Below are 15,588 nucleotides of genomic sequence, written 5' to 3'. Positions count from 1 at the left end.
GCTCCCCTAACCTCCCCGCACCCATCATCACTCGGCAAGCTAAGCCCAGGCAGACGCCCCGCCTGCACGTCCCCCACCCGCCCCGCGGGGCACGTCTCCCAGTGCTTTTGCATTTGCTCCTCTTCTACCCTGCTGCAGAGCGCGGCTCGCAGGTTGGAGTTTGCCCGACTGTGCGCCGCGTCACACGGCGGGGAGGGGAGGGAGGCGGAGGAGGCCGGGTCGGTGCCGGAGTCGCGCGGTCCCTGGCGCCAGGAGACGCTGCGGGGAACAGCGCCCCGCCCCCGGAGCAGCGGACAGGGTCGCAGCCCTCCTTTCCCCTCTCTCTCCCTCCCTCCTCCCCAGCGCCCTAACTCCCAGCCTCCCCGCCCTTACTCCACCCCCTACTCCGGCCCGATCCCCATCCTCTCCTTGTGTGTGCGCGCTTCAAATAATCTCCTCCTTTTTGGCAAAAGAAATAATGCACCTGACTTTACCAGGGGGAACAACCAGCCGAGTAGAACAAGGAACAGATGTAAAAGGAATAAAAGGAGAGAGAAAAAGAGATGAGACTCGTTTAAAGAAATCCAGGGGCAGAAGAGGTGGCTGCCGCGGCAGAGGCAGCTAGAGCTTCCCTGTCTGCGTGAGCTGCAGGCAGAGGACGCTTTCACCAGTTGCAGATGTAACCTCGGGAATTCCTGGGTCCGTCGGTTTGTTTGCCAAACAAAGTCTTTTCTTCTCCGGCTCAGACACTGAAGAGGCTCCTGGATTTTTCTGCGATCCCGCCACAAGCTGGCAGTTACTCGACAGCCTTCCCAAGGAGCTGGCGGAGAAATGAGCCCTTGTGGGCGGAAGATGGGCGAGGGGCGTCAGCAGCGGGGGGCTCCCGTCGGGAAGCGCCTTCAGTTCCCCGGGAGGAGAGATACACCCCGTGGGCGGTCAGGCAGCAGCAGCGCCAGGACGCAGCGCTCCCTGCTCTGGCTCTTGGTGCACGTGTGGCTGTGGGCGGCCTCGGGCTCATCTGCCCAGTTGTTCAACCTCACCCTTTCCGTAGATGAGGGGCTACCCCCTGACACGCTGGTCGGTGACATCCGCGCCGGGCTGCCGGCCGCGCAGCAGCAGGAGGGGAGCGGCTTCTTTCTGTCGGAGGACTCGGATGACTCCCCGCTGCTGGACGACTTCCACGTGCACCCGGACACCGGCATCATCCGCACCGCGCGGCGCCTGGACCGCGAGCGGCGGGACCACTACAGCTTCGTGGCCGCCACGCTGCTGGGCGCTGTGGTGCAGGTGGAGATTCGCGTCAACGACGTGAATGACCACTCGCCCCGCTTTCCGTTCGATTCCCTGCAACTCGACGTCTCCGAGCTCAGCCCGCCAGGGACCGCCTTCCGCCTGCCAGGTGCCCATGACCCCGACGCCGGACTGTTCAGCACTCAGGGCTACACCCTGGTGCAACCGTCCGACCCGCCCAAGGATCCCGCAGGCCCGTTCTTCGAGTTGCGCTACGGGACTCCGGGGCCACTACCGTCACCGTTTTTGCCGGGCTCCTCGTCGCCCCTGGAGCCTCTAGACCTGGTGCTGCTGCGGCGCTTGGACCGAGAGGAGGCTGCGGCGCACCGGCTGCAGATCGAGGCATGGGACGGCGGCCGCCCGCGGCGCACCGGCCGCCTGAGCGTGGAGCTGCGCGTGCTGGATGAGAACGACAACCCACCGGTCTTTGAGCAGGACGAGTACCGCGCAGCGGTGCGCGAGGACGCCCAGCTGGGCGCCGAGGTCTGCCGCGTGCGCGCCACCGACCGCGACCTGGGGCCCAATGGCTTCGTGCGCTACAGCATCCGCGCCCGGCAAGTGCCCGGGGCGGGTAGCGGGGGCGGAGCACTGGGCGACGCGGCCTACTTCGCCGTGGAGGAGCTGAGTGGCGTGGTGCGATTGCGGAGACCTCTGGACCGCGAGGCTCAGGCCTGGCACCAGCTGGTGGTGGAGGCCCGCGATGGAGGTGTCGAGCCTGAGGTTGCCACAGTGCGCGTGTCCATCGCCGTGCTGGACGTGAACGACAACCGGCCAGCAATTCACGTGCTCTTTCTCACAGAGGGAGGCCTCGCCTGTGTCTCTGAAGGCGCCCGACCGGGCGACTACGTGGCTCGCGTCTCGGTGTCTGATGCGGACCGTGACTGGGAGAAAGAAGATGAGGCCACCGGGGAGCTTAGTGTGGGTCTTGGAGACCGGAGCATCTTGCTGTCCTTGGAAGGCGGAGAGGGAACCTTCGCGTTGCGGCCCGGCGGCCCCCCAGGGGTATTTTTCCTTTGCGTCGAGGGGCCCCTGGACAGAGAGAGCCGGGATCTGTATGAGTTACTACTGGTGGCCACGGACGCGGGGTCCCCGCCGCTGAGCACGGAGGAAACGCTGCTGCTCCGGGTCGCTGACCTCAATGACCAACCACCTCTCTTCAGCCAACAGCATTACAAGGCCTCAGTGTCCGAGGCCGCGGCCCCCGGCACTGCAGTCATGTGGGTCAGCGCCTCCGATGCTGACGAGGCAGGCACTGAGCACGCCTGGCTGCGCTACACGCTAGTCCAACTCTCAGCTCCCTGCAATCCAGAGGCTCTGCCCGCCGCAGAGTGTGGACCATCTTTCGCCATTGATCCCGAAAGCGGTGTGATCAGCACTATCCGGACTCTAGACCGAGAGGTCCAGGAGGCGGTGGAGCTGAGAGTGGTGGCCCGGGACCTCGGAGAGCCCCCGCTCTCTGCCACCTGCCTGGTGAGCATCACCGTGGATGATGTGAATGATAATGAACCCATCTTCTGGAGGCAGGTGTACAATGCCACCATTGCAGAGCATGCCCCAGTTGGACACTGTTTTCTGCAGGTGAGTTCATCAGGCCTGTGGGCCAATCTGAAGGCTTGGGAAGGCATGGAGAGGGTTGTGAGTTGGCCTAGGAAATTGTGATGTGGAGGAAAATATTCCGGCTCTCAAATACAAGACTGGCTGTAGTTCCGTCTCTATAGTGAGATGAATGATGCCCTCTAGTCACCTAACTTTTTTTGCCAGGGTCTTGGCTACATGATCTCTAAGGTCCTTTCAATTTAACTTGACTTTTAGATCTTGATTTATCTTATTGAAGCCTGATTTCTTTCATGCTGGATGTGTGCACCTAAATAGGTTGAGGAGGAACCACCCATTCTAAATCAGACCTCTTCCAATTGGCAATGTCTCACATCATATCATATAAATATATGTATATATGTATACACACACACACACACACACATATATATATATATTTTTTCAGACTAAGTCTCACTCTGTTGCCTAGGCTGGAGTGAGGTGGTTCAATCTCAGCTCACTGCAACCTCCTTTTCCCAGGCTCAAGGAATTCTCCTGCCTGCCACCATGCCTGGCTAATTTTTGTATTTTTGTTAATAGAGATGGGGTTTCACCATGTTTGCCAGGTTGGTCTCCAACCCCTGACCTCAGGTGATCCACCCCCCTCAGCCTCCCAAAGTGCTGGGATTACAGGGGTGAGCCACCACACCCAGCAATGTCTCATATATATATAATTTAACAGCTTTATGAGGCAACCTAGGGAATAAGGTAGCTCTCATAAGTGAATTTTTCAAATGACCAAGTGTATGTCTGTATACACAGACACTGTTTTGAGTTACCATTTCCAGAGACTTCTTACATGTTTTCCTACCTTCCTTCGAAGCTTACAAAAGTTGGAGGAAGACTGAAGTCACCTTTATTAGTTAACATCAGGTGTGAGCTGAGCTCCTTCCATGATGCTTTCAGGACTCTGAAGGGCAGCGGGGCTCAATTATCCTTTATAAAATGGAGCACCGTACACTGCTTTTTGATTTGGGTGTGTTGCCTTTTACGGTTTTCCTGATCTCTCCTTCACTAGCAGAATGGCATGTTTTGCCCCTTTCCAGGCCATTCCTTTTTTTTTGCTTCCAATTTCCTATTTGTTTATTTCTTTTTTTTTTTTTCTTTTTTTTTTTTTTTGAGACGGAGTCTCGCTGTGTCTCCCAGGCTGGATTGCAGTGGCGTGATCTCGGCTCACTGCAAGCTCCGCCTCCCGGGTTCACGCCATTCTCCCGCCTCAGCCTCCCGAGTAGCTGAGACTACAGGCGCCTGCCACCACGCCCGGCTAGTTTTTTGTATTTTTAGTAGAGACGGGGTTTCACCATGTTAGCCAGGATAGTCTCGATCTCCTGACCTCGTGATCCACCCGCCTCGGCCTCCCAAAGTGCTGGGATTACAGGCTTGAGCCACCGCGCCCGGCCCCTATTTGTTTATTTCTTATTTTATTTTTTTTTTGAGACAAGCTCTCGCTTTGTGGCCCAAAATGGAGTACAGTGGCCCAATCATGGCTCATTGCAGCCTGGACCTCACAGGGTAAATTGATTCTCCCACCTCAGTCTCCCAAGTAGCTGCGAGCACAGGCATGCACCAACATGGCTGGCTAATTTTTAAATAATTTGTAGGGATGAGGTCTAGCCATATTCCCCAGGCTGGTCTCGAACTCCCGGGCTCAAGTTGTACTACCACCTCAGCCTCCCACAGTGCTGGGATTACAGGCATAAGCCACCGTGCCTGGCCAATTTCCTATTTCTTATTTGATGGGAGATAATCAAATTTCCAAGATTGATTTATTTACTCTGAAATAACTTGAGTAAATAAATGTAGCCTGAAGAGCTTACCAGGGAATGAAACTCTAAAGCTTTATTTTGCTCTCACCCTGAGTTGTTTTAAGATGTTTGCTGCTTACTTTCTGGTTCTCAGTTAGGGAGTTCAGGTTTTAGCTTTGCAAGTTATGTCTCAAATAATAACCTTCAGATAAGTGAGGTGCTACTGCAAAGTAAAAATGGGTTTCATGACTGCTTCCACCATTTTAATCTTTTGGGTATATGGGTGATAATAATCTCCATCCCTTTCTTTACAGTGATTGACAGCTCTGAGTTGCTAGATTATTAAAAAGTGGCTTGATATGAATTAATGCTTGCTGACAAAACAGACAAATCCACAAATATTAGTGACTAACATTATCAAAGTATATTTCTCTCTCAAGCAGAGTCTGATGTGATGCAACTTGGCTGTTTCTCCTCCGTGTGAGACAGCCAGGCCTGGGAGTGACTTACACGAATTCCACCAATGTCACATTAGCCAGGGCTCAGCCATGCAGCCTCAGATATACTGCACAGGAGGCAGAGAAATGTAGAGGAGCCGGGTATGCCAGTGCCCACTGATAGTTTCTTCCATGGATTTCTAAAAATGAAAGTCATAATAGGTGCCAGGTTGGACTAGATGACTTCTAAGATTCCTTCCACCTAGAACTCCCTGAAGATCTTGGTATGAGTAGTACAACTTGGCTCCATTGGAAGGAAAATAAGCAGGATGGATTCATTATGACTGTTTTGATTAAAGCCTGTCTTTAGAGTTGTTTCTATCATCGTGAGATGATTCTTCTATGAGGTGTGAGTTTATCCCATTGTTATGACTGCCTATGTGGCAGATCCATTATGGTGAGCTGAGCTTGGCTTACATGTAGGACTGCACCTCCAACAATTGCAACAAACCTTTCCAGGTTGCCAAGTATTGCTGGAGACAGCATTAAATTGTGCTGACTGGAATTTCTGGAAATTCCAGCCATCTAGCCCCTCAAGATTTGCAAAGGCTTCTTAGTCACTGGGTTCTCTGGTGGCCTCTCCAAGGCAGCTATATGAACTTCCTGTGTTCCATACGCCTGTAGCTGACTTACCCCCCTAATTTCCATAAGAGATTCAAAGAAGCGTCTTCCTTCTTTCTACTCTCTCAATCTTTCTTTATACCACTTTGCAAAAACCAGCTCCTCCATCTTGCCTTTGAATCTCATGACCCCTCCTGTGTTCCAGGGTTTTGTTAATGACATCACATACATTCCTTATAACTGTACCTTCTTTCTGTTGCTATCTAGAAGTTTTCCTCCTTTACAGCTTATATCTGCTCAAGTTGCCTTTGTCAAAAATAAACAAAAACAAAATGAAATACAGGAAAAACAAAATCTTTCCTAGATTTCCTGTAAGATAATACCATGTCATCTGATAAAAACAAACCCTTAAACTTCAAGTTGTCTTAGTGGTTACTCCACATCCCCAGTGTTTGGGGTCCTTCCACTCTAGTTGCTGCTCCTGCTGGCACCATGGTGCTGGCCACTCTCCCCTCTCCGAGTGCTGGCTGAACTCTTATATTCTTATGCCCAGAGGAGACCTTTTCAAAGACTTTAAGCATGAGGCAGAACTGAGGGAATTAATGCAGTGGACAAGAACCATTCTGAGATAGATAACCTCTAGCTACAAAAGGTTTTTACAACATTGTACGTACTCATCTGAACTTCCTAATAACTCAGTCCCTGTCTGTCTTAGGTGGAGAGCCTCTTCTTAACAATCCACCCCTCAGGAGTTCCTTTCAATCTCTTGCTGCCTTCTCGATCAAGGCAGAGAGGGAATTCCACTCTGCAGACACCCAGAGGTTTTCCTTCAGTTCTCATGTTTGGTCTGAAAGATTCCATTTTCGCTCAGATAATTGTCAAAAAGATTAACTTCAACCTCTAGACAAGATCTCCATCGTCCACCCTACACTAAGTCTGATGTTAGCTGCATTCACAGCTTTTATCTTATAACCAGATCTTAGTCTGTACTAAGTATAACTCCAGCATTGAGACCTGAATTACATGTGAGACCATGAAGAGTATTCTTTCATACTCCCTCAAATACAAGTACTATATTTATTCATTAATTCATTTATTTATCTAAACAACAATATTCATTGAATTCAATAACATTGATTGAGTTCAACAATATCCAACCAACAAATACTTACTGAGTATCTATTACATGCCAGGAACTGTTCTTGGTGCTGGGGACAGCAACGAGCAAAACAGGCAAGGTGCTTGCTAGCAGAGCTTATAGTGCTGTGTGCTCCATCTCCTTCCCTTCTCTGTCAGTCCTTGTGCATGAATGACATGTGCCTGGCTCCCACTTGCTGATCACCCCTTCTCCATGTGTTCTGACCTTCCCCCATCACTGTACTAAATTCTGCCTCTCAAGAGGCGTGTATCTATGTTTCTTTCAAATCCAGTGGGCTTTTCTTAGTCATAACCTCCCTCATGCTCTCTGAAGCATTTTGGACTGCTGACCACTTCCTCTTTCTTGCATGCATCTTTTTCACTGCCCATTATCTCCTTACATTCTGCCTCTCTCCTGACAATTCCTCTTTTTCTTTTTTTCTCTTGTGCCACCCCACACTCATTGTGGTAGAGGCATTCCCAAAGACTCTCTCTTCCCCTCACTCCTTGCCTTTCTATAATCTCTTCCTGTATATTTCCAGCCGTTCATTAAAAAAAAGTTCATAACACCACATGGATGTAAGGATTGGAGATAACTAGTATTTCATGGTAGAAAGTGGTATGTAGAGCTTTATAGGTGGGAAAGTTTTCTTTATTCAGTAGATCAGGGATTCTCTGTTATATATATTTTTATTTACAACCTGTCATGGATGCATTCCACTGTAGCTGAACATTTTGTGTGTATGTAGGAATGTGTAATGCATTTCTGGGTATGACCTTCTCCAAAAGAGAACCACTTAGGATGGACTTCAGAAAGTTGTGATCAGTAAGATTTTCCTTCTTTGAGGATTGAAATCTTACAATAAATTGATTTCACTAACAACTAAACTCCAGACGTCTATCAATGGTCCCTTCACCTTTTAAACTATAAATTACAAGTGATCAACTGTGGAAGTGATTTATATTTTCATAGCCCGTTAGGGAAATTATGCTAAATCATTTTTACAAATGCCAGGTTATTTGGATCTTACTGAATTAAAATCTTCATTTAATCGAAATACGTGCTTTGTAGTGAATGTAGATCAGGTAAATACAATCGTAAATATGAATTAATTGAAAATCTATGTAATCCATGGGGATAGGAGGAATTGGAATAATCACGGTGTGTCTGGTTCTTGTAGTGAAGTAATGGGAAGCCGTTTTGGAGACATGGGAGATGTCAGTGTTTGAGCAAAGAGTTTGGTCTTTATTATTATGGAAATACATGGGAGATATGGGAGGTTTGTGAATAGAGCTTGACATGTGAAAAGTAACATTTTAGGAGGAGTCATCTTAAATTAGTAGAAAAACTAGAAAGAAGCAAGGAGGGAAATCAGGTAGGAAAGTTCAGAGTCTCTTGTAATAACACATATTCAGCTATGTGGGCCTGAATTAGGGGAATGGTAGTGAAGCGTAAGAGGAAGGATGGCCTTAGAGGCATCACAAAGGAATAACTGGTGCAACTTGTATAGATGTGAGTAAGAAAGTGGTGGAAGGAGTAAAAAATGGCACCATGTTTTCCATCTGGATTAGTGGAAAAAATAGGAAAAACTGGAGCTGAGAGTTTTGGGGGAAACATGCTGGCTTCCTTGAGTTTTTAATTTGAGTGTGAATTAATGGCCAGTAGTCTAGGAAAATACATCTTGAAGGCTATTTAGAGCTTCAGAACTGCTAACAGGAGAGAGTGTAAGGTTGGAGACATAAACTTGGAAGTTACTCATGTGGAGGTGATACTTAAAGCTGTGAAAGTGACAGTGAGGCTAATGAGAGAAGAGTTAATGGCTAAGGACGCTGGCTGGGACGAGGGTCTTGCGACTAATATGACGTTGGGGGGAAGGTCTCTGTGATGATAATGCTATGTGCTTGTATTCCTGAGCCTCAAGGACTACAACCCAGAGAGATGGTTGGCATCTTACTCCATTTTCTGAGCTCCTCAGCACAGCTTCTGAGATATTCAGCCTCCCGTGCCACAGTCCCAGGCATTAAGGCACTCATTATTTGGATCTGACTGTTTCTCTCCCCTCTTCTTCCTGTTTCCTATGGACCATCTGGTCAGTCCCCATGTGCAGTGAGGACATTGGCAGCCTGTTTTAGTCATTGTTGTCCCCATTGTAACTCTTGTCATCCAGGCAATTTGGTCTCACGTTTCTTCAGTTGACCCGGTTTTGATGTCCTTATTGTTACTTCCTCTCTAGGAACTCTATCCTACAGTCATCCCCTGTAATCTGGAATCATTTAGAACAACCCCACCTCTTATGTCTCAACTCAGTCTCTGATCACAGCTTGCCAGCCTTTCCGCTTTCTCAGCCTTTGATTTGGTTTGCATTTATTTTTTGATCTAGATTTTTTCTAGACCCCTTGCTCTTTCTTTTCTCTTCTTGTATATCACCCCCCTCCTTGCTTTAGTTCCTTCTCTGTTCAGTTGTAATTCTATGCACCAAACTAACCCTTCCTCTCTCATACTTGCATACATATCACTAACAGTAGATCTCTCCAACTATATCTCCCCCTGCCCCGCACACTCTCTGAAACGCTCAGACCACAGGGGACCGTTGGAGTAATTCCAAGTGATAATAGAGTCTACTTAGAGTAGAATTTAAGTATGGTATTTTGGTATCAGCCAGGCCCTCAACTCTGTTGAGTAATTTTGTTGTATTCCTCTCAGCATCTCTCCCACAACCTCGTTTGCTTTAAGCATCATAGACTGCTGCCTTTACTCTTTACAGGTAACTATGCTTCCTATTCAGTATAGGCTAGTAGTTGAAAACTTGCTAGTGTTTTTGCCTGCCACCATAAGGCTTTTTTGTAAATGCACCATCCAATCCCTAGGGACTAGGTGATTCTTCTTTGTCCAAATCAAATCACGCATTCATATTCTCCCATCCATCTATCCATCCATCCAACAATCCCCTCTCCCATCTTCTTTGACATGAATTCTCAATCACTCAATTTCTCCTTTATCTTTTACCTCTACCTCTATATTTACATCTTCTCTTAGCATATAATGTGATTCTCTCATAGTTTGTGATATTTAAAAACTAAGTATGTGAGGGTCTTTTTTGCTCCCTTCTTTCCTCAATGTCCTGTAGGAGTTGATATCTGCTACCGGTTGGCCCATTTTTTTCCCCAGGCCTTTCCTACTCAAAGAAGAGTTCTGGAAACCTGTGCTGCTATCTTTTTCAATGTCCGATGTCTCTTGATGATGGACTCAGTATTCTGTTTTAGTTCTTGAGGAAAAGTGGCCTTCTTTCTCATCTGTTAGTGTCAAGAAGTTGTGAAAAAAAATTTAGCTGCTAAAGTGTAAGAAATGACATATGGAATTTATTTTTGCTCATTTCTTAATGTTATACACTGTAATTGATGGAAGCCGTTAACGAATATGTTTCATATGAGAAGAAATGGTTGAATCAATCAAAATAGTATATTCCATTGAACAGGCAAAAGTGTCTTAGTCTTGATTATTGTTTAAATCATCTTGCTACTCTTACTTTTTACTGGATGGTTTTTGGGCATACTAATCCTACCATGTCTGTGCAGTAAGGCATTATGTCTTCCTTTCTCAATAATTCTGTTTTGAATTTCCTTTTAAACAGCCCAGGCTGTTACCTTCATTTCAGGCTTTATCACTTTCTCATAAACATGCAGATCTCAGAGTCCACTGATGAAGTGTGTGAAAGCTCTTTGGTGGAGAAGATAGGAGAGGTTTGCTCGTTCTCATTATTTCCAGGTGTCCTTCATTTGAACAGAAGAAGAGTAATCCCATGAATAAAAGCTTGCACTGCAGAGTGAAACAGACCCGAGTTTAAATTTTAGCTCTGCTACTTAATAGCTTAACCTCAAGTAAGTTCCTAAACCTTTGTAAGTCTCAATTTTGTCATGCATAAAATAGGGATGATAATGGGATTCACCTGGTAGGGTTATTGTGGTGATTAAGTGAGATGATGCATATCCAGGACACAGAGCACTGCCTGGCACATGGTAAACTCCCAGGAAAGTTTACCATTATGTGTAATTTCACTTAAGTGTGATTACACTATGGAGCTAAGAGGGAGTGAGAAGAAGAAATGTCAGGCTGGGCATGGTGGTTCTTGCCTGTAATCCCAGCACTTTGGGAGGCTGAGCTGGATGGATAGCTTGAGCCCGGGAGTTTGAGACCACCCTGGGCAACAGAGCAAAACCTCTACAAATAATACAAAAATTAGCCAGGTGTGGTGATGTGCACCTGTAGTCCCAGCTACTTGGGAGGCTGAGATGGGAGGATCAGTTGAGCCTAGGAGGTCAAGGCTGCAGTGAGCCATGATTGCACCACTGCACCCCAGCCTGGGTGATGGGGCCAAGACTCTGTCTCCAATAAAATAAAATAAAATAATAAAATAAAATAAAAGTCAGTTCTTTCTTTTAAAATTTCCTATGGCTAGTCAAGTTAAATGGCTAAAGATATGATCTCAATAGATACTCTAGGAAAACCATTGTTCTAATTAATATTGAATGAATGAATCAGGGCTTCCATCCCAAATTCAGTCAGCTTCCTGCATTGGACAGCTAAACAGGATCCTTGTGAGCCTTGAGGATACTTTGGCCTTGTGGGCTTAAAGACTAGGACAGCCTGAGTAGCCTATTATCTGGCACTCTCCACAGTTCATCCCTGGTCATGCTTGCCTGTCCCATGGATTTCATTACCCTGGGTGCTTCTCTGGCCTCCCAAAGTATAGGATATTTCCTAAGAAAGGGGCGCAGTTAGTCTTTTAGCTGTAATTTCCTGAGATATAAATGATTCAAGTGAAAGAGAAAGATATTAACTTCCTAGTATTATGACTGACTTGTGTCTTCTTCATTTTTTTAAAAATTGATTATCCTGTGAGCTTCTTCTTCCTATTTGGAGGTTGAAGTGGGGTGGAGATAAAAAGGAGATGCTTTGAGTTTCCCTTTAATTTGAGTAAAGAGGGGGCAGTATCATTAGCAGTGTCCTTCAACAAACATTTATTAATACATACTACTTTGAGCATGGAGCTAATTATAAAGTCAAGTCATTGAATGATTTCAAATAATTTTATTTATTGTACAAAATTTACGAACAAAAAGGGACATCAGTTAAAAATTTTTTGTGTATCACTTTTAAGAAAGCTGAACAACATAAATATTTCCTTAAAAGTTCTTTTGCATATTAAAGGAAACATTATTAAAATAATTGTTAACATATTATTATAATTAGAATATTAGGTCAGGCAGTGGCTCATGCCTGTAATCTCAGCACTTTGGGAGGCCTATGTCAGGGAGTGCTGGAGGCCAGGAGTTTGAGGTCAGCCTGGGCTACATAGCAAAACCCTATCTCTATTTCAAGAAAATAAATTTTAAAAAGAATATTAATGTAAAACTTTTTTCAGTTGAATTGATTTGTATTGTGTGTGTACTAGATATATTGATAGTCCTTCATGCAATCAAGTAAATTGTTTATGCATGCTTTATAAAAATTAAAGTCTTTGTTTTTTATTTTAAATGATTATAATAATTTGTAATTATTGAATACTTGCTTTGATGACACTGTTGATTTATTTCATACTAAATTCTCAGATTAGAAAATGCCATCCCCTTCATGCTTTTGAAAAATGTATTATGGCAAAAGGCAGGGAAGATCTGTAGTAGAACTTCACTTTCATGAGAATAGCTAAGAAGAAAGAACAAAATAGAACTTGGCAATTTTAGATTGGCTTCATTACTGATGACAGTTAATCTAAAAATTCTGTTCAATACGACAAACCATCCTCCAACTTTCAAAGCTCTTTTGTTCAGATTATTCTGAAATTTCCTTTGTTCTTCATTTCAATTAACTGTGTAGAATTAGCAGTTGTTATGAATATGATTTCAAGAGATTAAATATTATTTTTAGCCTTACCGTATATGGCCTTAAATACGATTTGATTTTTAACAATTGTTTAGTTAGAAACTCCTCATGTTGTATGTTCATCTTTATTTCTACATTTGGAAACACAAAGGAAGTTAATGTTTATTTAGAGATTGACTTGTCTGGTCCTAAGAATATCCACCATACAAGAACCAAATTATGAGGTAAAGAGCAAGCTAAGCTTATGCACTGTTTACTCTTCTTTGAAGTATAGATTATTTTAAGTATGAACGGTTAAAAAGAATACAAAGGCTGTTCTGTTACATTGTGTATAAACAAGAACACAATATTTCGGTGCTGGCAGATATATTTCCTGTACTCATCTTACAAGAATTTTTATATGGCATTTTTCTTGTGTAGAATCTAATTGTCATGCTTATGTCTGTTTCACTCCCACTGCCTCTATCAGCATCCAGCATAAAGAAGAGAGGTGACAGGGATGCCAATTTATAAATTAATGTTTGATGGTATTAGAGGTAATTTGCTTGCTGGCATTAAACATATAGATTCTACATATATCACAGCATACTCTTAATACCACAAAATGAATTTAATAAGTTTACCTTGAGTCTTGAATCTTAGTAGATTTTAAAAGAAAGATAATTTTTTTGGAACAAAGTAGTATTCAGATTTGCCATTTATATAGAGGAGTACAACTGTGCTCTAATCTAAATTCATAATATCTTAAGGCTACTTTATCATTATTTCTCTAAATGTGTTTTAACATCTGAAGTACAGTTACATTTGTCTGTTACTTGTGAAGAAAACTTTTTTCTAAATGAGAGAGCTTATTCCATGTCCAAATAGGAATCTTTCTAGAGAGTGCTTTATTCTTTATTTTAAAATATTTTTTTCTGCTCTATTCTTTCTTTTCTCTCTTTCTGAGATTCCAAATATACATATGTTAGACTTTTAGATCTGAGGCCTTGAGGCTCTGTTCATTTTTCTTTTCAATAATTTTCTTTTCTATTCTTCAGATCAGAGAGCTTGTATTATTTTCAAATTCACTGTCATGTTCTTCACCACCATCCTGCTGTTAAGCCCTTCTAAAACTTTTTTAACTGATAATGTTTTTCACTTATACAATTTTCATTTTATTCTGTCTTATAGTTTCTGTTTCTTTGCTGATATTATCTATCTTTTCATTCATTACAAGAGTGTCTTCCTTTACCTCATATAACTATAATAGCTGCTTTAAAGTTATCTGTGAATTCTAGCATTGGTGTCATCTGCGTTTGTCTTCTTTAATTGTTTTTTGTCTTGTAAATGTATCATATTTCTCTAGTTATTCAGATATTGAATACTTTTTCATTGTATTCTGGGCATTGTGTGTGTTACGTTGTGGAGACTGTAGATTCTTCTGAGTGTTACGTTCTTCTGAATGATGTTGATATTTTTGTTTTAGCAGGTAATCAACTTGATTGGACTCAAACTGCAAATTCTGAATCTTAGGCGCCTGTGTAAATCCCATTTCAGTTCCGTTTTTTCTTAACTGGGCTGTTTTCAGTCCATATCCCATGGATGCAGAGCTCAGAGGTCAGTCAGAAATTTGGGCATAGTTTATGTACAGATTTTCGAGCTTGCCTGGATTTCCCCTAAGATTTCCCTCTTTCTCTCTAATGGCTATGGTTGCCTGGAACCCTATCCTAAGGTTCTTGTGTCCAGAAAGACTCTGTGTTTCTAGTGACTCTGGCCACCCTGCATGGTGCCTTGACTGCTACCCACCCTCAGGTTCACAGCCTAAATAAATAATCCTCAAAAAATGGGAAACCCACTCTGTATAGGTCCATTCTTCCATGTTGGACCCCTTGTAAAAATCTGAGTGCTTTTACTCATCCCTAAAGGTTCAGGTATTTTTGTTTCTGTTTTATTTAAAGTTTATAGTTGTTACATATACGAGGGTAGGTTTCAGTAGGCATATACTCAGTCATACCAGAAGCAGAACTCCTGGTTTATTCTTGCATTTCAATTTCTATTAATTTCAATGATATTCAGATCATTAAAACTTAATAGTAAGAGTCCTTTGAAAATAAAGCCTGTAGAATTGTACTCTCGTTGTATAATATATTACATTGTTCTTGAGTGATAGCTATTGTGTACAGCTGCAAAGGTTTACTAGGTCATTGTGTTTTGGATTAACTAGTGTTACTAGTAGTAAACGTTAGCAGTTTAAAATTATTTAAGTATTTTTAAGCCTCACCTAGTGTGAACAAATAATTTCCTGTATTTATGATTATAGAATTTTAATTGAATAATTGTGATAATCCTTCATGGAAAAGTAGAAATATACGGAAATCAACTCCATGAATTAGCTGATAGTATTTCCCACCTTATTTGGGGTTGACTAGGACGTGTAGGAAAAGTCATTTACTGTGACCCATTTGAGGAACATCAGTCCTTAGTAAGCCCTGACCACATGGTAAGAATCACCTAAGATTGTTAAAAATTGTAAAGACTAAGTTTTGAATGCTAAATGCCACAATTATCTCTCACCGAGTACAATGTTCTCTTATCATGTATCAGATAGAAACTGACATTTCCTTTGATAATTGCTTTCTTTCCAAATAATCTATAACACAGATCTGATTATGTTACTCATGCTTAACACCTTCCATGGCTTTGTACTGCTTGTAAGATCAAGTTCACATCTGATCCATTCTGCCTGCCTCTCTATCCTTGTTTCAAGGGACTCTTCCCCAGTCCTCTGTACTTCAAAAAGGCACCATGCTTTTTCTCAGCTCAGGCCTTTGGGCTATGTTACAGTCTGAATGTTTGTATGTCTCCAAAATTCATACGTTGAAGTCCTAATCCTCAATGTGATCCTTTTGGGAGGTGGGGCCTT

The 15,588-nt window shown here is 43.7% G+C and overlaps 1 protein-coding gene across 7 annotated transcripts in view; it reads left to right on the top strand.

Annotated features, from left to right (window-relative positions):
* The first annotated feature begins 375 nt into the window (after positions 1-375).
* Positions 376-15,588, top strand: part of DCHS2 (dachsous cadherin-related 2) — a 290,618-nt gene continuing 275,405 nt past the window's right edge. For all 7 annotated transcript variants that reach the window (XM_065545626.2, XM_015450942.4, XM_045392973.3 and 4 more), the window contains exon 1: positions 376-2,847. In XM_065545626.2, coding sequence (XP_065401698.1) covers positions 811-2,847 — 2,037 coding nt within the window. In that variant the 5' untranslated portion in view covers positions 376-810. The remainder of the gene's footprint in view (positions 2,848-15,588) is intronic.

This window comes from Macaca fascicularis, chromosome 5 (assembly GCF_037993035.2).
Source record: "Macaca fascicularis isolate 582-1 chromosome 5, T2T-MFA8v1.1".
In the NCBI taxonomy this organism is placed as follows: domain Eukaryota; kingdom Metazoa; phylum Chordata; class Mammalia; order Primates; family Cercopithecidae; genus Macaca; species Macaca fascicularis.
The sequence above is the reverse complement of the archived record's forward strand: the minus strand, read 5'-3'. Positions and strand labels throughout refer to the sequence as shown.